This window comes from Bombina bombina, chromosome 6 (genome assembly GCF_027579735.1).
Source record: "Bombina bombina isolate aBomBom1 chromosome 6, aBomBom1.pri, whole genome shotgun sequence".
NCBI lineage: Eukaryota > Metazoa > Chordata > Amphibia > Anura > Bombinatoridae > Bombina > Bombina bombina.
In genome coordinates, this window is record NC_069504.1 from 276537165 (window position 1) to 276563596 (window position 26432).

General features: G+C 36.0%; 1 protein-coding gene across 7 annotated transcripts in view; it reads right to left on the minus strand.

Annotated features, from left to right (window-relative positions):
- The window catches only part of GRIP1 (glutamate receptor interacting protein 1), a 920176-nt gene extending 899053 nt beyond the window's left edge, over positions 1 to 21123 (minus strand). For all 7 annotated transcript variants that reach the window (XM_053716876.1, XM_053716872.1, XM_053716874.1 and 4 more), the window contains exon 1: positions 20598 to 21123. In XM_053716876.1, coding sequence (XP_053572851.1) covers positions 20598 to 20730 — 133 coding nt within the window. In that variant the 5' untranslated portion in view covers positions 20731 to 21123. The remainder of the gene's footprint in view (positions 1 to 20597) is intronic.
- Positions 21124 to 26432: the final 5309 nt, after the last annotated feature.

The following is a 26432-nucleotide window of genomic DNA, read 5'->3' on the forward strand; positions in this document are numbered from 1 at the left end:
AGGCTCATATGATAATTTCTAAGCCCTTGAAGGCCGCCTCTATTTTATTTACTTTTCACAGCAGGGGAGAGCAAGCTCATGTAGACCATATAGATAGCATTGTGATCACGCCCGTGGCTAGTGGCAGACACTGCACTAATTGGCTAAAATGCAAGTCAATAGATAATAACTAAAAGTCATGTGATTAGGGGCGGTCAGAAGATGCTTAGATACAAGTTAGTCACAGAAGTAAAAAGTAAATTAATATAACGGTGTTGGTTTTGCAAAACTGGGGAATGGGTAATAAAGGGATTATCTATCTTTTTAATCAACAAAAATTCTGGTGTTGACTGTCCCTTTAACTCTCTGAGAAGCTGGAGAGCATTCTGTGGAATGCAGAATCAAGACACTCCTACATGCTGCAAACGGATTGGCTGATTTGTGCAGGAGCTTGTTTATATTGGCCAAAACAAATGTAAGATAAACAACATTCAAAGGTATTTTCAAGGAATGTGTAAAAAAACGATTCAAACAAAATGGCAGTTATGGATGCTTTTAAAACATTTAAAGCCAGATTACGAGTGGGGCCCTATTTAACGCTTTCGCTAGAGCGCTAAAAGTAAACTTTTGTGCATGTCAAGTGGCGCTCCTATTACGAGTTAAAAGTAAAAAGTTTGCGCTCTTGCGCTAACACGACACTCCCAATAGATTACATCTAGCGCAATTAGAATAACGAGTGCATGTAGAAGTCAATGAAGAGAAAGCACACCCTACTCGCATGCTGACCCGAATTCATGTTCTCAAGTGCGCTAACCCGACATGAAAATATGAATATTTAACATTCCAATGTTCTTCACATAGAATAATATGTTTTATTTATTCAGAAATACATATATATGATTTTTGTTACAATTTCTCTATTTACAGTAAATACACAGTATAACACTTTATTAAATATGATTATTGCATAAATAGGCTTTTACATGTTTTCATCTACTTAAAGGCTCCAATACATACACACATATACATATATACATATATATATATATATATCTACATATGTATTTGTGTTGATATGTATATATGACTGTAAATACACATATACACATATAAATACATCTGTATACATATAAAGACGTATATATATATATATATATATATATATATATATATATATACACATACACACACACACAGTATATATATATATATATGTACATATATATATATATATATATATATTATATATATATATACACACATACACATTTATACATGTATATGCATGCATATTTGTTAAAGCCCTTTGCCTTGTTTTTGTTTGTTGATTTTCTGCTATTAATAAATTCTGATGCATAAAAATAAATAAATAATAATTCAAACAACTTTAATATCACTTTAAAGGGACATTAAACCCAAATTTTTTCTTTCATAATTCAGACAGATAATACAATGTTAAACAACATTCCAATTTACTTCTATTATCTAATTTGCTTCATTCTTTAGATATCCTTTGTTAAAGAAATAGCAATGCACACGGACGAGCCTATCACAGGAGGCATCTATGTGCAGCGACCAATCAGAAGCTACTGAGCCTATCTAGATATGCTTTTCAGGAAAGAATATCAAGAGAATGAAGCAAATTAGATAATAGAAGTAAATTAGAAAGTTGTTTAAAATGGTATTCTCTATCTGAATCATGAAAGAAAAAAATTGGGTTTAATATCCCTTTAAGGCAGATTATAAACTGATGAAGTGTGTTCTCACAGATGGCAAAGGGTTTGCTGCAGGCGTTCTCATGCTGTGGATACAACTGTAGAGATATATCAAGGAGGGGGTGGAGGGCACTTTTCTTTATGAAAATGTCTCTAATTATGGGGCAGTTTTCTTTATTTTATTATTAAAACACTGTCCCTCTGAATTCACAGCAAGCAGTTATAAAACATTCTGTAAGGACGGAAAAACAAAACTAATTTGAAATCATTTAACATATTTATCTCTAATAAGACATTTTAGTTTAATTGTTTCCAATGCAACTTCTGCTGCTTATCAGCTACCACCAGTATTCAGTATGGGTATTTATAATTCCAAATACTGAAATAACAGAAAATTTAAAAAAATAAATAAAATAAAGTTGTGCTTTAATAATAATGTTATTATTGCTACTTTAATAAAATGTATGTTAAAAAAAAAACCACACAATTTAAATTTATTGCATGATTAAAAGGGATACTAAACCCACATTTTTTCTTAAAGGGACACTGAACCCAAACTTTTTTGTTGGTGGTTCAGATAGAGCATGACATTTTAAGCAACTTTCTAATTTACTCCTATTATCAAATTTTCTTCATTCTCTTGGTATCATTATTTGAAATGCAAGAATGTAAGTTTAGATGTCGGCCCATTTTTGGTGAACAACCTGGGTTGTTCTTGCTGATTGGTGGATAAATTCATCCACCAATAAAAAGGTGTTGTCCAGGGTTCTGATCCAAAAAAAGCTTAGATGCCTTCTTTTTCAAATAAATATAGGAAGAGAATGAAGAAACATTGATAATAGGAGTAAATTAGAAAGTTCTTACAACTGCATGCTCTATCTGAATCACGAAAGAAAATTTTTGGGTTCAGTGTCCCTTTAAATGATTCAGATAGAACTTGCAATTTTAAGCAACTTTCTAATTTACTCCTATTATCAATTTTGTTTCGTTCTCTTACTATCTTTATTTAAAAAGCAGGATGTAAAGCTTAGGAGCCAGCCCATTTTAGGTTCAGACCTGGGTTACAATTGCTTATTGATGGCTAAATGTAGCCACCAATAAGCAAGTGCTATCCAGGGTTCTGAACCTAAAATGGATAATGAAATAAAAAATGGGGGTTGAGTATCCCTTTAAGAGAGAACATACTTTATTATTATTATTATTATTATCAGGTATTTGTAGAGCGCCAACAGATTCCGCAGCGCTGTAAACATAGTCGTGTACAGGATAGCTTTTGTAGGGGTCAAGTGGGTAGAGGGCCCTGCCGAGAGTTTCACTGTTGTAGTCGGCTCTTATGAAGCGATCTGTAAACAGCTGGGCCCATAGGCTTACAATCTAAGGGGTTCAAGGGGAAAGCAATGGCGTTAGGAAAGGTTAGTGTTGGTTGTATGCATCCCTGAATAGTAGAGTTTTTAGGGAGTGCTTGAAGCTGTTAAAACTAGGGGAGAGTCTTATGGAGCGAGGCAGGGAATTCCACAAGATGGGGGCCAGTATGGAGAAGTCCTGTAAACGTGAATGTGAGGAAGTAACAAGAGAGGAGGAGATCCTGAGCTGATCGAAGGGGACGGGAGGGAGAGTATCTAGAGACAAGTTCTGAGATGTAGGGGGGAGCAGTGCAGTTGAGAGCTTTATATGTCAGGGTGAGGATTTTATGTTTAATCCTAGAGGCAAGAGGAAGCCAGTGAAGAGATTGGCAGAGAGGTACAGCAGATGAAGAGCGACGAGTAAGGAAGATGAGCCTGGCAGAGGCATTCATAATGGATTGTAAAGGAGCTATGCGGCAGCTAGGTAGACCAGAGAGGCGGGAAAGGATGAGAGAGTGGATTAAAATCTTGGTTGTATCTTGTGTAAGGAAATGTCTAATTTTAGCAATGTTTTTAAGGTGGAAGCGGCAGGCTTTAGCCAAGGACTGGATGTGAGGAGTGAAGGAAAGATCTGAGTCAAGTGTGACACCAAGACATCAGGCGAGCGGGGTAGGGGTAATGATGGAATTATCAACAGTTATAGAAATTTTGGGGGTGGAGACATTGGAAGAAGGGGGAAAAATAAGGAGTTCAGTTTTTGAGAGATTTAGCTTAAGGTAGTGAGATGAAATCCAAGATGAGATGTGAGAAAGGCAGTTAGTGACACGGGTTAGTAAGGAAGGAGGTAGGTCTGGTGCAGAGAGGTAGATTTGGGTGTCATCGGCATACAAATGGTATTGAAACCCATGGGACTTTATTAAGGAACCTAGTGACGACGTTTAGATTGAGAAGAGAAGGGGACCAAGGACAGAGCCTTGAGGTACCCCAACAGAAAGTGGTAACGGGGCAGAGGATGCTCCGGAGAAGGCTACACTAAATGTACAGTTAGTCAGATAGGAAGAGAACCATGAGAGAGCTGTGTCACAGATGCCGAAGGATTGGAGGGTTTGGAGCAGAAGAGGGTGGTCAACAGTGTCAAAGGCTGCAGACAGGTCAAGGAGGATAAGCAGAGAGAAGTGGCCTTTGGATTTTGCTGTAAGTAGGTCATTGGTAACCTTGACAATTGCTGTCTCTGTAGAGTGATGGGAACGAAATCCAGATTGCAGTGGGTCAAGAAGAGAGTTTAGTGTAAGGAAATGGGATAGACGTGCGTAAACTAGCTTTTCAAGGAGCTTTGAGGCAAGAGGGAGTAGGGAAATAGGGCGGTAATTGGAAGGGGAGGTTGGATTAAGGGAAGGTTTTTTGAGGATAGGTGTGACCAGTGCATGTTTTAGAGATGAGGGAAATATACCAGTGCTGAGGGAGAGGTTGAAAATGTGTGTGAGTATGGGGGTGAGGGTAGAAGAGAGGGAGGGGAGTAGCTGTGAGGGGATGGGGTCGAGGGGACAGGTAGTGAGGTGGGAGGACAGTATAAGGGCAGAAACTTCATCCTCATTAACAGGGGCAAAAGAGCTGCATTTTTGGATATTTGGGTTTTGGGTGATCGTGAGCTTTTGAGGGGGTGGGAGATTGGAAGTATGTTGAGAGCTGATTTGACTTCTGATGGAGTCAATTTTGTTGTTGAAGTGGCTTGCAAAATCTTGAGCTGAGAGAGAGGTTGTGTTAGGAGGGGGTGGGCGGAAAAGAGTGTTGAACGTGTTGAACAGACGTTTAGGGTTAGAGGAAAGAGTAGAGATGAGATTAGAAAAATATTGTTGCTTATAAAGATTAAGGGCAGAATAGTAGGAGTTCAGGATGAACTTGTAGTGAAGAAAGTTAGCTGAACTCAGAGATTTCCTCCAATGTCGTTCAGCAGTACGGGAGCATCTGCGTAGGTATCGTGTCAGAGGAGTATGCCAGGGCTGAGGATGAGAGTGTGGTTTCTGAGCTAAGGTTGGAGGGGCCAGAGTGTCAATGACCGATGTAAGGGTGGAATTATACTGGCAGATAGATTGGTCAGGGCAGGAAAAGGAGGTTATGGATGAGAGGAGAGGTTTGAGAGAGCTAGCGAGCTGATGCAGATCTAGTGACTTAGTGCTTCTGTGAAGTTTGGTGTGAGGGGTAGAGGGAGGGGGAGTTGTAGGTAGGGAGGTGATGTTGCAAGTTAGGAGATGATGGTCAGAGAGAGGAAAAGGGGAGTTTGTGAAATTTGAAAGAGTGCATCGATAGGTGAAAATCAGATCAAGGGAATGACCATCTTTGTGAGTCAGTCCATTGTGACAGGCCGAAAGAGGAAGTCAGTTGAAGAAGTTGTATTGCAGAGGAGGCATTGGGATTGTCAAGAGGGATGTTAAAGTCACCAAGAATGAGGACAGGGGTGTCTGAGGAAAGGAAATAAGGAAGCCAGGCAGCAAAGTGATCTAAAAATTGAGTTGGGGAGCCAGGGGGGCTGTATATGACTGCAACACGTATAGAGAGGGGAGAGAATATCCGAATCATGTGTGCTTCAAATAAAGAAAATGTGAGTGAAGAGAAGGGCTGTATTTGTTGGAAGGTGCAACGAGAGGAAAGTAAAATACCGACACCACCTCCTTGTCTATTGCCAGACCAAGCAGTGTGGCTGAAATGGAGACCCCCATGTGACAGTGCAGCAGTGGATGCTGTGTCTGAAGCAGAGAGCCAGGTTTCTGTAAGAGCCAGAAGGTTAAGAGAGTGGGAGATAAAGGGATCATGGATAGAATTGAGCTTGTTGCAAACAGAGCGAGAGTTCCAGAGTGCACAAGTGAAGGGGGAGGGGTTTTTAGTTCTAAGACACATTTAAATTCATTTATGTTATCAAATTGTTTAAAGAATACCAGCCATTTGTTTTGGCATGCTATGTTCCTTTAGTAGATTGTGATACCTTTTAATCAAGCTTTTGTTTTTTTTATTCCATAAGCTTTCAAGATCTCACAGGTCTCTTCTCAGATGTAGACATGCTATAATGTCTCTTCGTCTTTCATGCGTTACCCTATGTTTATTTTACGATGCATTTATTGTGTACCGTGTTATTTGATATATTAGATTTACTACCATACAAAAGTTGTTAGATATAATAATGAGGGAAGGCTCATATGTATATGTTAGGTCTCACTGTGCGTTATTTAAAGGGACAGTCAATTCAAAATAAAACTTTCATAATTCAGATGGAGCATGCAGTTTTAAACAACTTTCCAATTTATTTCCATAATCAAAACGTGCAGTCTTTTTATAATTTTGTAGTCACCAGCTCCTACTCAGCATGTGCAAGAATTCATAGACTATACTTATGCATTTGGCTGATGGCTGTGACATAATACAAAATGAGTGGAAATAGACATAACTTTGAAATTTGTCAGAAAAAAAAATCTACTACTCAACAGAAGTTCAGACTAAGTGCTATTGCATTGTCTTGTTATCATGAAGATGTTGATTATGCAAATATACTGTGTTTACTGGTCCTTTAAAGTAATGACATAGAGCATGCGATTTTAAGACATTTTTAAATTAATATCTTTTTTCAAAATTACTTTGTTCTCTTGTAATACTGTTGATGGGCCAAATATTAAAGGGCCATGATACCCAAATGTTGTAGCACTTGAAAGTGATGCAGCATAGCTGTAAAAAGCCTTCTAGAAAATATCACCTAAACATCTCTATGTAAAAAAGAAAGATATTTTACCTCAAAAGTTCCTCAGTAGCCACATCCCATTGTATAGGACTTCTAAGCAACAAATCAGTAAGTCTGTCCCGGGACAGCTAAGGGGTTGAGCCTCGCGTACTCTCATGTTATTTCCATATTCAGTTTACTATGAAATCTCATGAGAGTTAAGTGAAATCTCATGAGATCACAGTAAAAGAGTTCATGACCTCATTTTTTCCTTTTTTTTTTTTTACCTGCAGCTGGGCTGCAGCTGAGTATAACTTTTTACACAGAACTTACTCTGCTGAGCTGAGGAAATTGTGAGGTAAAATATCTTCCTTTTTTTACATAGAGATGCTCAGGTGATATTTTCCTGTCAGCTTTTTACAGTTATACTGCATCAGTTTCAAGTGATTTAGCATATGAGTATTATGTTCCTTTAAGTTACCCAATGTGCAATATAGGCTGTATCTGGTGGTCAGGCCCGGCAGTACTACTCTCTTTACTGCCCTTGTATGCACTGGCCCCAAGCATTGTACATTACACTCACAGGTAACAGGAACAACAGAAAGCCTTGACCAAAACCATTATGGTAAGGGGCTGCAGGGTCAGGGGTCTGACCTAAGGTCTGATGTAGACCTATCGCCAACAGGAAAGCTGTAGGACCAAGGGTATTGTCTGATGCGGGCATGTGACTAACAGAGGCACTACAGGGCCGGGAATCTGATGCAGGTTTAGGATGACAGAGGGGCTGTAGGGCAAAGACCTAATGAGGATAAATTTGTGTGACCTGAAAAGTTGTCAATTCTGTCTTTAAATGCCTAATTACAGTCCCAGCCTACCACAGCATAAAACTAAAATAACAGAAACTTAAAGTGAATGTAAATTATATGGTTGTTAATGTACACTAACAATTCTCAAACTTATAATTGAAACCGCAATGTTTTTTTTCTTCAAAATTCATGTTATCATATTATAATTTATATTATAACTTATCTCCGTTTTGAAGGATAACTCCTCCCATCCTGGACTTCCTGTATTCTGACTACATTGCGTATAGAGCAGTCCCGTCTGCTCTATTACGTAGTCCTGAAGCGCGCTCATGAAGAGAAATCAATTAGCGCATGCGTTTTAAAACTATGGCTAATATGCGCATGCGTGCCCTGATCCATTGAGAATCATAATAAATGCTAGTAAATGCTTAGCGCATGCACTAGACGTGGACGAGCATTGCTTGTCAATCACGAATAGGAAGGGAACTGCATGCGCAGTTAGATCACGTGACGTCGAAAAAAGGAGGCTGGACGCCACAGGGTGTAATCGATTATTCGTTTAAGGAACTGTCCATCAACTTAGAAATGAGGGACAAGATGGCGGGCGGAGGAATAAAGTAAGAAAAATAGCGAAAAATAAGTTTATATTCGCATTTCTTATTTATTTAAAAAAAAAATCATGACTTAAACTAACCTTTATTTTTAAAGATTCACAACATGAGGATGAGAGGTGACCATGAGTTTACATTCACTTTAACAGAAATAAACATAAAAATCCTAGCATCCTTTGTTGAAATTCCGCTTTAATTTTGGTATACTGCATACTTCATTTTACTTTGTACGCTAGTGCTTTGTCAGTATAAATTATAGGATTGAACAATTACTAGAAGCGTGCTGTCTTGACACACATGAAAATATAGCTAGACTTAAAAAGAAATCAATTATACCCAGCCATTATACTACAAAAATCAAAACATTGCTTCCTGCTACACTGTATTTCAAAATATTGTCACTTCAGAAAACAACTAAAGAACATTTCAACAGCAGCTAAGAACCAGAAGGGCCATCGTGTCTGCCCATGTTGGCTTTTCTGAAAAATGTGTCCATGAAAAAGAGTTTGAAAAGGGACAGATCATCACACACCGAGGCACAGTTTAAGTGGATCCCACATGTGCTTACACAGGACTAAGGCACTAAAGCTGAAAATAAATGCTGAATTCCAAGGAGATGCTTGATTTAGTCTGTGATCTGATGATTGATGCAGAGTCGGATTCTAGAAGCTCTGTGGTGAGTTTTGCTTATTATTAAACAGCTTTTGAAGTTTCAGGGTCCACAGTGTATCTTATTTGCCAGGATGATGCATGACCATGTCTAATGCATTACCTACATTCAGAAATAGCCCAGAAAAAAAAAAAACTACTCACAAATTTGCATTAAACATGCAGGGCAATAGGACACATCCATTCACTTGCTCAGTGTGACATTGGGAACCTGACAAGGTGTGAAGGTGAATAGCGAAGATTACCTTCAGCTGCAATAGCCACAGTATAAGAAAACATTAACTTAAAGGGACACTAAACCCAATTTTTTTTCTTTCATGATTCAGATAGATCATGCAATTTTAAGCAACTTTCTAATTTACTCCCATTATCAATTTTTCTTCGTTCTCTTGCTATCTTTATTTAAAAAGCAGGAATGTGACGCATAGGAGACGGCCCATTTTTGGTTGAAAACCTGGGTTATGCTTGCTTCATGGTGGGTAAATGTAAGCCTCCAATAAGCAAGCGCTATCCATGGTGCTGAACCTAAAATGGGCTGGCTGCAAAGATTTACATTTCTGCTTTTAAAATAAAGATTGCAAGAGAATGAAGAAAAATTAATAGGAGTAAATTAGAAAGTTGCTTAAAATGTCATTATCTGAATCATGAAAGAAAAAAAAAAATTGGGTTCAGTGTCCCTTTAAAGACTAGTAATTTTTTTTTTCTTCAAGTATAAAAGTGCGTAAAGGAAGAAAAAAAGAACAATAAATATGATATTCTAAAGAGTTGTCAAATAGTAGTAACTGGTGGTGAAGAAATTAAAACCATTATAGAACTGTCAGATTATACAAATATCACAACAGGAACTGAACATTATGTAGATGCAAAGTTTTGTCATTATAAAGGAGATTATACAATTTTGGATGATTCACAGTGCAGAACATCTGCAGAATGACTTGATGAGTATTTGTACTTCATCTGTATTCCATGGCATAAGCAAGGTTTTATAACAGGGCCTCTAAATCCCTTAGCCAGAAAGCCACAGCAAATACTACTGTAGCCCAGCCCAGTTCCTCATTTTTTATTTTATTTTTTGGATTTTAGATTATTTTAAATGTATTCTCTCTCTTACTTGTCAACTGCAACTAACAAATGTTTCCTCTAACTCAAACTGTAATGACATTTTTCTAATCATGTGAAGATTTTGTATAGCAAAAAAAAAAAAAAGTTATTAAAAGTAAAGTTTCAGGGAACGCATTCACCTTTCTCAAACCAACATAACAGGAGTAAAAGGTAAAAAGCCTCCAAAAGGTTTTATACTGGATTTTAATATAAGTATCTTTGTATATTATTCTTTATAGTAATGGCTATTACATACAGTTATAAAAAAAAGGTGTATACTGTCCCTTTCATACACATTTTAACTTGTTTAAACCGTGCTATTTCAGATGTATGAAACTTGATGAGTTTAATTTAATGTCCATTTGATACTTTTACAGGCACCAAACTAGCATCACTTCTGTCAGGTCAAAACACTTCACTGAATCAGGTTTCAATGCAGATGATGTTATTAGTGCAAGCAGATTAATGCTTTAAGTTTCTAAATAATTGTCATTTACAGGGCCATAATAGTTGGAAAATTACATGCTCTAATTTGTAATTTCATGACTACCGACCCTGAGCTACAGTATTTTTAACACACACACACCTACACAAAGAGGTTAAAACACACAGTAGAAGTGCCGATCGGGACCCAGGGTGAACTGCTGGTCCCAAGTGGAAGCTGCCACTTAACCAATCAGCGGCATTAGTCAACAACTCAGATGTGCAACTTAGTGCTGCTGATTGGTTCAGCAACGGATTCCGCTTGGGACCAGCTATGCTCTGTAGGTTCCGAGCGGCACTTCTAATGTGTGTTTAACCCTTTAGAAGGGGTTATGCACACTGTAGGGTCAATAGTCTTAAAATGACATGCTCTAATGGATTAGACTAGAGCATGTCATGTTTTAACTATTATGGCCCTTTAAAGATTGTTTCTATTAAACTACACTTTTATCTTAATTTAATAACATTTCTAAACTGTGATCATAGGGCCTGAAATTGAGAAGTTTGAATATTCCTAGCATACATTAGTCAAAACAAAGCATACATCCTTCAGGTTAGAGCTGTTACCCCTGAGTCTGCACTTCAGAATAGACTAATATTCCTACATGGGGGTGTGCTGGCAAGAGATTTTCAGTATATTAGTAAAATACATTTGCCCATGTAAATCTCATGAGTTTGAATGTCATTTTCTTACTAGGGCAGACATACACAAATTCCTGTAAGGAAAAGGTTAAAAGGTCAGGTTGTTGTCCTATTAACTCAACTGGTATGTGCTATTTTTCAGTTTAGTTTACAGTATGCTAAAATCTATAGTCGAGGACAGTCATTTAATGCCATCAGCAAGTATGGTTAACTGGGGGGCAAATGGAATGCAATATGTTTTTATCTTGGGGTAAAGCAAGCATATATTTAAAGGAATAGTGTATTGTAAAATGGTACCCCCTTAATGTGTTTACAATGCCTTGTTATACCATGTGAAGAATATAAAATGTATGGTGAATTTCTTCTTTAGGTAAACATTTGTATATGAAATAGCTGTGTCTGCTAATTGAAACCACAACCTCAGACTTCATTAGCTTTTTACTCCATATTTACCTGAAACCCTCCTTAAATTTTCTCTCACTGGGCCAGATAATCTAAAGCTCACCACTCTGGTGAGATTATCTAGGAAGTACTGTCAGTACTGTGAGTTCCCACCACACAATTACCCCAACACAAAATCTTTGTTTATCTAGCTATTCAGGGTTTTAAATGTGAAGGAGAGACACCTACATTACTATATAATTATGCTCAAAGCTCCCTAAAATGTTGTATGCTTTAACTCCATGGTGGTATCAGGCCCACTGTACGCACAGTGAAACCAGTACTTAGAGAGAGAAATGTTAAATTAACATGTTATCTCTCTGTCCCACCCCTCACTTGGAGCATGATCTCTTCAAAACCTTTTTGTTTATGCAACTTTTCTATACCCAATACTTAAGTATTGAAATGTACAGCAATTTCACATGGAAAAATAAATGTAAAGAAGCTATTTATAAACAATTTAATACATTCAAGCAGGTAACACGATTCATTGGAAACGCATTAAAAAGGAGAAAGGAAAATCACAGTACACTGCCTCTTTAACAGCGTCCTGACCAACATCAGGACCCCTCCAGCACCTGGCTCATTGTACAGAATTTATTTTATGCTAATGTGTAGGGTAAAACATTCTAAATGAAAGATATAGTGAGTGAAAGGATGAAGGTAAAAATAACCTCCACTATATGTAAAATGATATTAAATAATTTACTGTGGTAATATGGTTTGGAACCCAGAGGGGCGGGGGGTGTTGGATGATGAGAGACACAGGTGAAAGGTTTATGATATTTGATATCACTGTAAGAATAAGTAATATTGTCTGCTTTAAAGCACATATGGTATATAAGAACCTATAGAATATATAAAGTTATTCCTTGATAAAATGTATATAGACCAACTTGTCTGGCCTTCCAAAAAGGCTAACTCCACAGAAGGTTAAGAACGCTGCAAAGAGGACTATGGACTTTGTTATATTAACATAGATTTTCTGTGTCGACTCCTCTGGAAAGCCAGCTCAGCAGTGGCTAACTGCGTGGATTTCAGCCTGCTATGAAGATTCACAATGGCTTGAGAGAAAAGACGCATCCATGTGATGATTGAAGTGTGACCATCGTAACTGATGGTAGCTCTAGGTTACACAAAAGCAAGGTAAAGAGATGACAAGAGGGGGAGAGCAGTGGTTATCTTTAGATCACGTTATACCAGGTTCTATGTTTTGATAACAGTAAAGGGTTAAGCTGGTAAAGATGTCAGCAGCAATAGCTCGGTCCCAGTGATGAAACTAAATTATAATGGCTTACTGATTTTTAGGAGGAGAGGTATGTCATTCAGCAAGCTCATTCTCTGCGTACATTTTTTGTTATTACAGTAGGCAAATGGATTAGTATTTTTCAGAGTGGCTTCAGTTATCATTTTATTAATAGTAAAAATGATAATTATATAGCAGCACACACTGTGTACACAAATCATGTACATTAAAAAAAAAATTGTGCAAGTTTTCAGTTGCATGACTAATGTGAACACTTACACTAGGGAACTGCATCATTTATACACATTTTACCATCTGAAAACAACAGACACAATAGCAGCCATCTGAGACACTAACCCAATAGAAATACTAAGCATGCAGAAGTTTTATGCCAATAATAAGAGATAAGAAAATAATTTATACTCCTCTTTAGATGTCACTGCTAACATTGTGAATTCCTACATTTATGCCCCTTGTGGCTGACTCACAAAAGGTCTGTTGTAGAGGAAATCCAATTAAATTTAATAAGATTCATATACAAATAGCCAAAGCCACTTTAAGAAGCAAATCAGCTTTTAGATGTCATTATTTTTGGACAAACATATCAGTATTCCCAAGTAAAGAAATGCATTTTTTATTTGTTTTCTATAAAATGATTGGCATGGAAAGGTATTTATTTTTAATAAACGACAGCATTTTCATTTTTAAAAACAAACAATGATTTATGCAACTTAGATGCGCATGGAAAGGCTTTTGCTAGAACCTGTGTGTTTGCTAATCAGGATATACATCGGCCTTAATCCCTTTGTGAGTTTGGTTTACACCCAAGGGGACTCATTCATCAAAAAGATGGTAAGTTCTGTTCTACATAGTATCCCTTATGAATTGCCTTGTCAGGTAACATTCTAGGGACTGAAAAATCATTTCTGTAAATTTGATAAGCAGGTCCAATAAACAAATTGTTTAAAGCACTTCTTAGAATTAAAATGAATATTGATTAACAATCTTAAAAGGCGCAATAACTTACTGGACATGAACAAACTGACAGCGGATTAAACGGATGTAAAATGCAACAGTAAAACTAATAAGAACTAATTGCAACATTTACATAGGGAATAGGAACTCTACATAATCCGGATGCAGACACATTAAATATATACTAAAAAAACACTTATGCAGTCTCTTATACAACAAAAAAAGAAAGAAAAATAAGGCAGATAAATGTATACAATAACATTTAAACACACGTTTTAATACATTTTAAATATAGGACAGTGGAAAGATGAGAGATTTGTCTAATAAAAATCTCTATCCATTAGTCTTCTCAAATGACTGAATAATATATAGAAGGGTTAGATAGTTCAATATTCAGTACATTAACTAGCAGTGATAGTTTGAAATTACGTTTAGAAATTGTTATACGACTAGTAACTAATTTTCACTTTTTGCTCTAATGCTTGGTGTTATTGCTGCAATTGGAATTGTAAATTTCAGCAATATTCCTTTGTTTATTATGTTTATGCTATGTTATTTGAGCATAGTAAAATTAATTTTGGGGGGTGAACAACTCTATGGGCTAGATTTATATATATATATATTATTTTTTTTAATTCTCCTCAATCCATTGCAAAATAAGCGTAAAATGAAAATTCTCGATCGTCTGTGTGCCAAAAAAAGGTTAATTCTGGTTGCAGCTGGCGCATTTTTAACAGATCGTTGTGTAATATGACCAGTCGCAAACTTATCATGTAAATGTGCGTCACAAGAATGTAAAAATCTCACACAAATGCGCCCACAACTGTTCTCCATAAGTACTGTGGAGAACAGCATTGAAATCAGTTATCTTTTTGCTCTGGTAAAATATATATATATATATATATATATATATATATATATATATATATATATATATATATATATATATATACACACACACACACATTGCATGTTTGCACCCAGGCAGATATCCACAGGAGGGTAAGACAGTACATTGGACGGTATTTTATATATATATATATATATATATATATATATATATATATATATATATATATATATATATATATGATATACACACACACATCTGAATTTGTCTTTTGGTTTTAAGTGAAAAACAAACATGTTACAGATTTATTTTATTACACACAATAGGAATTTGAAAAGGGCATAAAATTGCCCCATTTGAAACGCAAATTTAAGGTTCATATGTTATATTCATTTGAAGGTGCAAACTGAATTAAAAACTGGGTGCTTTTAAATGATGAATACAGAGAATTTCTTATTTGGCGTGGTGAAATGTATCATTGTTCTCCCTAGTTCGCTTTCAGAAAAGGGAGTATAAATACGATCAGTTTTATGATAAATATGAGCGCACCGGTGCGGCTCTCTGAGGGCAAACTCCGGAAAATTCAGAGGAGAATATGATGGAGAATTATCCATGCCCTTGATAAATCTAGCCCTATCCATTGTGTCAGGTTCAGAATGCTACACATAATGATTAAAATTAAAGCAACAGATTAGACTAAAAACATCATGCAGATGTGCTTTTAAAATTCAATATAGTAACAAGTACCTCCATGTTGTAACTAAGTTATAATATTCTCCTTATGTTATCTTTCCTGCTGAGTCCACTTAGGGATAGTCGTAAATGAGATGAAAAGTAACAATCTCAGGGGGTTTTAGTGCTCCTTTAATTATACTAAAATCACCCTCCACATCATTTTTTTAGTAAACTGGTCTCATGAGACACTGACTGAGTTTAGCAGCAACTGAATAGCAACCCCAGTCTATTTCTTGAAAAGCTAACCAAAGATGTGACTAATGATTTATTTAAAGGGTCATTAATCATCCTTACTCATTTATTTCTCTCTTGCATCCATCTCTCTTTCAAATTCCTCATCATTTACATTCATCACACTCAGATTCATTATGAAGGAGGGAAAAAGGCGAGAAATCTTACAAACTAAAGAAACAATGAATCACAAAACACATACATTCTTGGGGGGGGGGGGGAAGAAACGTTATATTTTGGTAAAACAATTTTTGTTACACTAATGACATGAATAATAACACATACAAACTCAAGTTTTGTAGAGACTGACAATCGGAACAATTAGACCAAATTCCTTAATACAATACAAAATGATTGTATTTGAAAAAACAGGCTTATAACGGAGTAGGCCCACACAAAAAAGTAGTGCTGCTACCGTAAAAAAATAGTTAAAGTACAAAGTTTATTGTAATGTTAGTACAGGCATAGCTCATTTTTTTGCACTTCCCAGATATTGCAACCCTGTGTCAAGCAAGTCTATTGGTGCCATTTTTCCAAACTATATACACATACAAACACAAATACACATGAATACACACACACATATATACTGTATGTGTATATATATATATATATATATATATATATACATACATACATATACAGTCCAGATAGAGGACAGCACAATCTTACGCCAATTCGACTGCCAAGGTGCACTGCAAGCCAATTCGTATCCTCTCCAAGAACACAGGCACTCACTGGTCTTTATAAAAATTAATCCTTTATTCAATCCATTAAAACGATAATAATACCATGACGTTTCGGCACAACATTGTGCCTTTATCAAATGTATCAAAATATTAAAAGCTTCATACCAAACTTACCCCAAGTCACCACTTAAATACTGCTGGAGTATAGCACCTGCCGTCAACTCATCGTGTGTAAAGTCGGCGTCTGACGTCATCAGGGAGCGCTAGACTGTGCGCCCTGTGAGATCGTGATGCCGACTTTACACACGATGAGTTGACGGCAGGTGCTATACTCCAGCAGTATTTAAGTGGTGACTTGGGGTAAGTTTGGTATGAAGCTTTTAATATTTTGATACATTTGATAAAGGCACAATGTTGTGCCGAAACGTCATGGTATTATTATCGTTTTAATGGATTGAATAAAGGATTACCTTTTATAAAGACCAGTGAGTGCCTGTGTTCTTGGAGAGGATATATATATATATATATACACATTTTATATATATATATATATATATATATATATATATATATATATATATATATATATATATATATATATATATATATATATATATATATATATATATATATATATATATATATATATATATATATATACACACACACACACACATATATACACACACACACACACATATATATATATATACATACACACATACACACACACACATACACACCACCAGCAAAAGATTATGATTTACTGAAGGCTCAGATGATAGTTTCATTTTTTACCAATAAAGTATTTTTTAATTAAGGTATGTACATGTTTTGTTTTTTTATAGAGATAATGCTTACTAGACTACACTATAGTGTAAATATAACTTTTATATGAACTGGGAAACAAAATATGAGTGTGACTCACTTTATTGCGGTGGTCTGGTATCGAACCCGCAATATCCCACGGGTTATGCCTGTACAAAACTATAGCTAAGGCTATAAAAAACAAGATTCTAAAGTGTTATAACCGACAAACTAAATATTATAAATTGCTTTGACCATTATGATTAATTATCTTTAATTAAAAGAATAAAATATTCACCTACCCTGAATGTAAAATCAAATAACAAAATATATACTCTTTTTATATAAAAGAAACTTATTTTTATCTTGCATAATGGGAAAGTGTGCTAGTAAAATCATTACAAGGAACAAAAATACAGTTTATAGCCAGCAATGGTATGTCACCAGGGGAGAGCACTAAACTAGTAACGTAGTCATAGGCAAAACACATGTGATAATAAAAAAGCACCTGTTTTTCGTATGTGCAATGAAAAGCAAATCACATCCAACCAATCACAGCCTTGTGTACTAATCTCTAACACAACATGTATAGAATTATACTCAGAGATACATTAAACAGACACAATTTATAAGGTGGCATGAGCTCAGGAGTGGCTTTATTTTTGAGTCTGTGAAACAATTATCTATATAAAAAAAAAAAACTCATGATGGCGGAAGATACAGATACAGCACAGCCACAGACAGCATGTTAATACAATATATTTACCACAATCACACAAATTCATCACTGCAAACATTCACTTCTATTGAAAGGCATAGTCTAGTCAAAATTACATTTTCACAATTCAGATAGAGCAGGCAATTTTAAGCAACTTTCTAATTTACTTATATTATCAATTTTTCTTCATTCTCTTGGTATCTTTATTTGAAAAAAGCAAGAATGCAAGCATAGGAGCCGGCCCATTTTTGGTTCAGCACCTGGGTAGCGCTTGCTGATTGGTGGTTACATTTAGACACCAATCAGAAAGTTCTATCCAGGTGCTGAACCAAAAAAGGGCCGGCTCCTATACTTAAATTCTTGCTTTTTAAAATAAAGATACCAAGAGAACGAAGAAAAATTAATAGGAGTAAATTAGAAAGTTGCTTAAAATTATCTGCTCTATCTGAATCATGAAAGTTTAATTTTGACTAAACTATTCCTTGAACTACAAATTATGTGCACTTTCACCCTTGACAAACTAAAAAGCTCCTTAAGGTTTCAGTGTCATCCTTACACGATCTTACTTTGAAATACAAAATCCTAAACCTAGCTTTCAAAGCCATGAGAGAAACCTGTATGAATGCAACATGGCTATACTATTATAATAATAATATTTTGAGTCAATTATTATTATTATCACTAATAACAATAAGATTGTTATTATCATCTTTCATTTATAAAGTTCCAACAAATGTATTCAGTGCTATGCCTTTTTGGTCACATTTCATCCATTGTATGTATATAGGTCTTTTCCACATGCCCCATTCTGTCGGACCCCTTAAAGAAAATAACCTTAAAACTATTTGAAAAACCACTTTATTCAGAGAAGCCACAAGTTTGCTGAAAGATACACCATTAAAATTTAAAATTGTAATAAATCAAAACAACACATTTTAAAGAAAAGTCAAAAGTATTTGACTTTTTTCTTTTTCATCACAGCAGATTAGTTTAAAAGGCACACAAAAGTGGAATATAACATTAACAAAATGTTAACGCGTCTTAATTTCTTCTCAGAAAAGAGAGTTGCTCACACTTTATATCCCTTCTAACCATAAATTGCTCTAATCTTTTCTGAAAACAAATATTTCCATTTACATACACAATCTGAACAATTGGCTAAATAGTATTCTTCTTTCCAATAGGAAAAGTATTACAAGTAAAAAATAAAAATATTAGGAGGACAATATGACATCACATGTTGCTATAAGTAATACTGATCAATAACAATAAAACACATCAGTAACTTTTGTTCCTGGAGTTCAGGTCTTGAACAGTAAAGTTGGATTTGGTTGATTGAATCCCTGGTATGTGACAATGTAAGAAACTAAGAAAGAAGGAACTTGGAAGGAATCTTACATTGAACATAAAATATGTAGAATCACAACACAAAAAGCCAAAACACAAATTATATAAAATGGTTTATTTAAGGTCCTCTTGATTTATTTAAAAGTATATGGTACCATATGAGTACCACTGCTCCCATATAGTTCAGTATGGATATTGGACATACCTGAAATCTGCAAATAGCAATAAATGTGCATAAACAGTTTTCTATGAGCTTTTCTATGGATATACCATACAAATCCATTGGGTAAAACAGTTAACTAACATGAAAAGTTATGTTAGACTTTATTTTTACTATGTCCAAAAATATTTTGACAAGACTTTGGAGATTGCAGTAATAAGGCATTTACATTTTCATTTAATTCCCATAAACTGTGTAGAGGGTATATTACTGTCATTGTAGACATCATAATACAATGTGACACAGTAAGAGCAGAGAATAGTGCATAGGCTGTACTTTTCTTGTCAATGTCTCCTCAGGCAGATCCCAGCATTAGTAAACTAAAAGGGACAAGTCTGAGATTGGCTGAGAGAGCACGAGAGTGACAGTTACACAAAATAACCCCAGTGCAGCCCCCTCCTGAGATTTTGCAGCTGACTTGAAAAAAGAATTTAAGTGAGCTGTCTATCTAGTCCTAGGCAACTGCAATCCAAACCTGTATTTACATTTATATTTTTTTGTGGAAATATGCTTAAGAAAACAAATGCATTTTCAGACATATATTCAAATTGCGCAGACAATATTTATGGGAAATATTGCTGTGAGCGGAGAGATTATTCCATTAAATGTAATTTTAGTACACAGACAAGCTTGTTCAATAATGATTATTATTCCACATGAGTTATATAGACAGTGACAAAGACAACCCACTGAGTCTGTAAAACTCCATTAACCCTTTTGCTGACTCAGGTGTTATGTTTACCTCTCTCAATCATTTGCTGAGCTCTGATAATAGCTATGTAAAGCTTCACTTTTTTTTTCCAGAATCAGGAATTTTACCAATAAAATGGACCTGGCCATTGCAAATAACTGCTTAGCTAACAAGGAGTGAGATCTCTGAACTATGTGGATGTTGAATGTTACAGGTGGGAAATGAGAAAATCAAGAAGTTACTATACTATGTGCATATATAGATTATATATGCCCCTTTATATATATATATATATATATATATATATATATATATATATATATATATATATATATATATCCCCAGCAATACAGTTGTTGTTATGAAAATGTATTGCTATATTAAATTATCCACCCAATTACACATTTACAACTACCTATAAATAAAACAGCTTTACAAATAATGTACTGAAGAAATAGGTTTGTGAGTGAACATTATATATATATAATAAAACTAATAAACAAGCTGAAGCATGAAAGCAATACGCATAACACTGACAAACTCCTGCTGTACCCACAATATAAACATATAGATAAACACAGTGAATGCTTACTTCTGAAATGCTCAGATGCATAATAATACACGTCCTCATAACCCTCATGGTAATCCTCCTCTGGTCGGTACTTTTTGCCTTTCCTTCTCCTAGATCTTCTGATCTGTCTCACAAAGCCCAGGAACCTCTCCATGTCTGACAAGGACCAGGTAGTGAGATCGCTGCAGTAGGGCTGGGTGCAGGGTAGTACTATGTGAGCGTATCCAGTGGGGACACTGAGCAACACTATTGTGTGCCTATGTTAATGTGCGTGTCTGTTTAAAAGCGTGTGTCTGTATGGAGTGTCCGTGTGTAAATTCCTGGTGCTGCTGCGCCCTCCTCCCCAAGGGATACCTGCTGAAGGTACTAGCACACAGTACCCTGCACAACACACTGCATCCTATTTACATCCACAAGATGCTCTCACATTGCTCTCCTCCCACCTCTGTTTCATTCGCAGTCACAAAGTACTGAACAGCAGCACAGTGCAGAGTGTAGTAAAGTTCCCTGGCTGCACTGTGTGCGTGTGAGAGGTATCCCTGCAGTGACATGACTCCCCCTCCCTCTGCCGCCGGGTTCCCATCACTAGGAGAGGGGGAGTGTGGAGGGAGACGCCTTGCTGCCAGGACTAAACCACTGTGCTGCAGAGCAGGAGTGACACTGGAGGTCGGTCAGCCTCTAGCTTTCATTCCTGGGGAAACTGAAGGTGAAACCCCCCCTTCCTTCCCTGACATGCAGGAATCCAGATATGGTGCAGCCCACACAGCACCCGAGTACTACTACTACTACTACATCAGTAACATCAGTACCCAGACACTGTAACCTGCTTTACCTGAACAAGTCAGACTAATATGGGATACAACAACACTACTCGTGGGTTTACATCTGATAGTTTTATGCTGTTAAATTACAAGTAGTGGAAGCTAAACATTTCCGATATATTTTGCTCTTGTTTAGATTTTCTTTATTTTTAACCCCTTGCATTGTTGAAGAGAGGGTGTTGCAATAAAGGATTTAAAACAAACTTAAGTGAAGTAAATTTTGATGATAAAGTGCCCGGTTTTTAAAAAATCTTTTAAAAACAGTGGCACTTTAATTCATCAAAATTTACATTTCATTTGTGTTGTGAAAATACTAACTTTTTAATCTTGACAGCCGCTGCATTGCTTCCTCCGCCCGTCGCAAAGCCTCTTCCTGGGTCCAAAATGAGGAATCCGTCTTCCTTCAATCACGTTGTTGAATCAGACACCGATTCTACCGGGGAGGGGGGGGGAGCCGTGACTGGAGGATGACTAATCCGTCATTTCTGATGTAGGAAGAGGCTTGCGACTACCGGGGTACGCTGGAGTGGCTGTCAAGATTAAAAGGTAAGTATTTTCACAACACGAGTGAAATGTAAATTTTGATGAATTAAAGTGCCCCTGTTTTTAATCTAATTTTAAAAAACCGGGCACTTTATGATCTAAGTTTACATTCACTTTACGAGCAGAATGTATATTAATAGTTTTACTTTCTACTGAGTTACCTTTGAGGGCCCCCAAAATAATCTTGCACCAGGGCCCTCTGTTGAGTAGGTCCGCTACTAATTCCACCCATCCAAAATAAGTACCCTTCATACTTTGAATTGCTCGTGTGCACAATCATCATTGCTCACCCACTGAAACACCCAACAGCACCTTCACTCACAAATTATACTACTAAAAGTTAAAGTGCAACACATGTCCATTTATGCATAGAAAGTAAAAAATACAGCTAGTTAAAAAAATCCATTATTTTTCGAGTTCAGTATGTATACACACACCAATCATTCTAATATACTAACATAAAATACAGCTTAATAATTTTAAAATAACGTAGCAGACTAAAATGCTTCTTTTTACTTATGTTATGTGCTTTAAAATTCTTTCTGCACAGACTTACCTTAAAAAGGATAGTAAAGTCAAAATTAAACTTAAAATTATTGGATAGAACATGTGGACTTTAAACAACTTTCCAATTTACTTCTGTTAAAGTGAAGTTAAACTTTGATGAATCAGTGCCCTATTTTTAAACATATTATTAAAAACAGGGGCACTTTCATTCATCAAAGTTTACATTTCACCATTTTTGTAAAAATACTTACCTTTTATTCTGGAAGGTCCCCCCCCCCTGCTTACGTCACCAATGAAGAATCCGGCTTTCTCCAATCACGGCATTACCTCAGGCAATGTTTGCTCTGGGGGGGAAGCCGTCATTCGTCATTGGTGACGTATGAAGAGACTTGCGACGGGCGGGGGAAGCGCTGGAGCGGCTTCCAGAATAAAAGGTAAGTATTTTTACAAAAACTGTGAAATGTAAACTTTGATGAATGAAAGTGCCTCTGTTTCATCAAAGTTTATCTTCACGTTAAAGTAATAGTAAAGTCCAAATTAAACTTTCATGATTCAGATAGGACATGTAATTTTAAACAACTTTCTAATTTACTTTTATCATCAAATTTTTGTTCTCTTGGTATTCTTAGTTGAAAGCTAAACCTAGGTAGGCTCATATGCTAATTTCTAAGCCATTGAAGGCCCCCTCTCATCTGAATGCATTTGACAGTTTTTCACAGCTAGAGGGCGTTAGTTCATGTGTTTCATATAGATAACGTGCCCACGCAAATGAAGTTATTTAAGAGTCAGCACTAATTGCCTGAAATGCAAGTCTGTCAAAAGATCTGAGATAAGGAGGCAGTCAGCAGAAGCTTAGAAACAAGGTAATTACAAAGGTAAAAAGTATATTTCTATAACAGTGTTGGTTATGCAAAACTGGGGAATGGTAAATAAAAGGAATTATCTATCTTTTTAAACAATAACATTTTTGGTGTTTACTATCCCTTTAACAATTTTACTTAGTTCTCTTGGTATCCTTTTTTTTAAAAAAATATATAGGTGAATTCAGGAGTGTGCACATGTCTTCAGCCATCTGGCAGCAGTATTTGCAAAGATGTATGACATTGCTATAAACATTGTTGCAATAACTGCTGCTACAGAATGCTAAAGACACATGTTTCTGGGCTTTAAAATAATGTGTCATTGGTCTCTTTAGGCCTTTTTAAAGGCCTATTAGAAGCGCCTATAAATCATCTCATAAAAAAATAATGTGAATCTATTTTTTTTTTTTTTAAATTGTGCTTACACTTTGTACCCACACGCTGTTTGAATGAGCAGGTGATTGCCTTTCATGCAATTGGTTTTGGAGGTTTTTAGGTCTTAAAGAAGTGGAGATTGAGGGGTTTGAATACTTACCCCTTCATCCAGCTCCCTTAAAGGGACATGAAACCCAAATTAAGTTTTTCATAATTAGGATAGAGCACACATTTTTATACAACTTTCCAATTTACTTCTATCTATTTTGCTTCGCTCTCTTTGTATCCTTTGTTGGAGGAGGAGCAATACACTACTGGAAGCTAGCTGAACACATCGGTAAGCCAATGCCTAGAAACATATATGTGTAGCCACCAATCTGCTGCTAGCTCCCAGCGCATGTCTCTACCTAGTTATGCTTTCCAACAAAGGATATCAAGAGAACTGAGCAAATTAGATACTAGAAGTAAATTGTAAAGTTGTTTAAAATTGTATGTTCATTTCCTTTTAAGCTTTCAGTACCAGCCTGGCACTTTTTATGGGACTTGGTGACACCCCCACACCTATAGGTGGTGACATCACTGGCATCCCTAGATTCCTCTCCCCTCGGGACGACAACACATGGTTATATCGTCCACATTGTGCAGTTGACAACACAATTCAATTTAAGTAAAAATTGTATCTTCATAAAATGTTTAATTAAAGAAAGCAAAACATAAATGCAATATAATTCCATTATTTTTACCTGTTTTTACTGTAAAATGCTCTTTACATTTGTACTTGTTCTAATTCCTCCAGAAAGACTACAATGTTTCTAATGTATAGTGAAATGTACTTGACCCTCCAACATTCAGCAAAGTGATTGCTTATTTATATCCATCCCTAACTGGTCAGATCAATTGACACCAAGAACATGGATTCCAACAAGCTTTTCAATGTACCCTGCAACATCTTTTGATTTGCACACACTTTGTAAACTGTGCTTACAAAAATAAAGTATAAAAGCATTATAAAACTATTTATATTTTTTTTAAATGCAGTGTACGTAAAGAACTTATTAAAGGGACACTGAACCCAAAATTTTTCTTAAGTGATTCAGATAGAACATGCAATTTTAAGCAACTTTCTAATTTACTCCTATTATCAATTTTTCTCTTGCTATCTTTATTTGAAAAAGAAGGCATCTAAGCTTTTTTTTGGTTTAGCACTTTTTTATTGGTGCATGAATTTATCCACCAATCAGCAAGAACAACCCAGATTGTTCACCAAAAATGGGCCGGCATCTAAACTTACATTCTTGCATTTCAAATAAAGATACCAAGAGAATAAAGAAAATTAAAATTATATATAAAATTATAAAGTTTCTTAAAATTTCATGCTCTATCTGAATCGCGAAAAGAAAAATTTGGGTTCAGTGTCCCTTTAAACTGTTTGGCAAATAAAAGCAGTTACTGATCAGCCTAATGTCTTTGGGTTGGGTCAAAATCACAAACAACAAAGTATTAATCTGTGTGACACCACTGAACATATAACAATATAAAAGACTAATAAAGTACATTAGGATGATCTCATTTGTCACTGCTGTGCGGAGGGCTAGTAATCTTCATGCCTCAGGGGACAACAGTAACTGCATCTGCTTGTAGAACTAGAGCAGGAAAGAAGTCATAACCTACTACTGAACCATTGAGCACCCTGGTTAGCTGTCAGGGAATGCTGGATGGATATTATGTTCTTTAATACGGCATACTGAGGTTACAAAGTGATGCAAGTACCACAGAACCAAGAAAAATGCTGCAATAAAAAACATGCTTAAAACTATTGTGTGCAAGTGAACAAAATGTGATACAGTTTAGTGTAGACAGAAAGCATTAAATACCTTTCTTAATTACAGAAGTCCTGGATATGCTCTGAATAAGAACAAATGTATGATTTAATCACATGCATTTAGCTATGTAGCTTATATAAAATTGTAATATTCAATAACTAATAAAATCTGTCAGCCTGGGCAAAGTTAAAGCTAGTCATTGTTTCAGCACAATGAGCTAGATTACAAGCGGAGCCCAGCAAACGCGCAAATTCTGCAATTTATGGGCGCGCAATAAATTACCAGCCATTACAAGTAGCTGGTTATTGCTACTGCAAACTCGTGGCAGCAATTAGCGCTCCAAAAATTAACCAGAGGTCAGACCTCTGGTTATTTTGTTAAATGGCCACCAAAATAACACGTGAGGTCCCTTTTAAAAAAAAAAAAAGTAGCTTTTTTTTTTTTTTTTTTTTTAAACTGCACTAAGCAATTTTTAGGTGCAAACGTTGGCAGGTGTGGGGTGTTAGAAAAAAACGGCACTGAAAAATGCCTTTACATTGCGGTCTATGGGAACTGTGTGGTCTCAGTAAATATATATGTATATGGTTATATAGATATATATTTATGTGCCTGAAATACAGGCTTCTAAGCAGCATGCCCCCATCTCCCTATACTTGTCCATTGTCAATGTTAAATAAAGTTGCGTGATAAAATCACCAAATGTGAAGCCCAGGCAATGCCTGTCACTATAAAGGCCAGATTGCCGGGGTGGGAGTCAGTGTGAGTCCCCAGATTGCCCTCAAGGTGTGTGAGTGCTAACAACGGCTCTGAGCCATCATCAGCCCCTGACTGGGACAATTTGCGACAGCTCAGAGCCTTTGTTAGCACTCAAAGGGTTAAAGGACTATTCACTGAAGTAGAATTGCATAATTAACAAGTGCATAATAA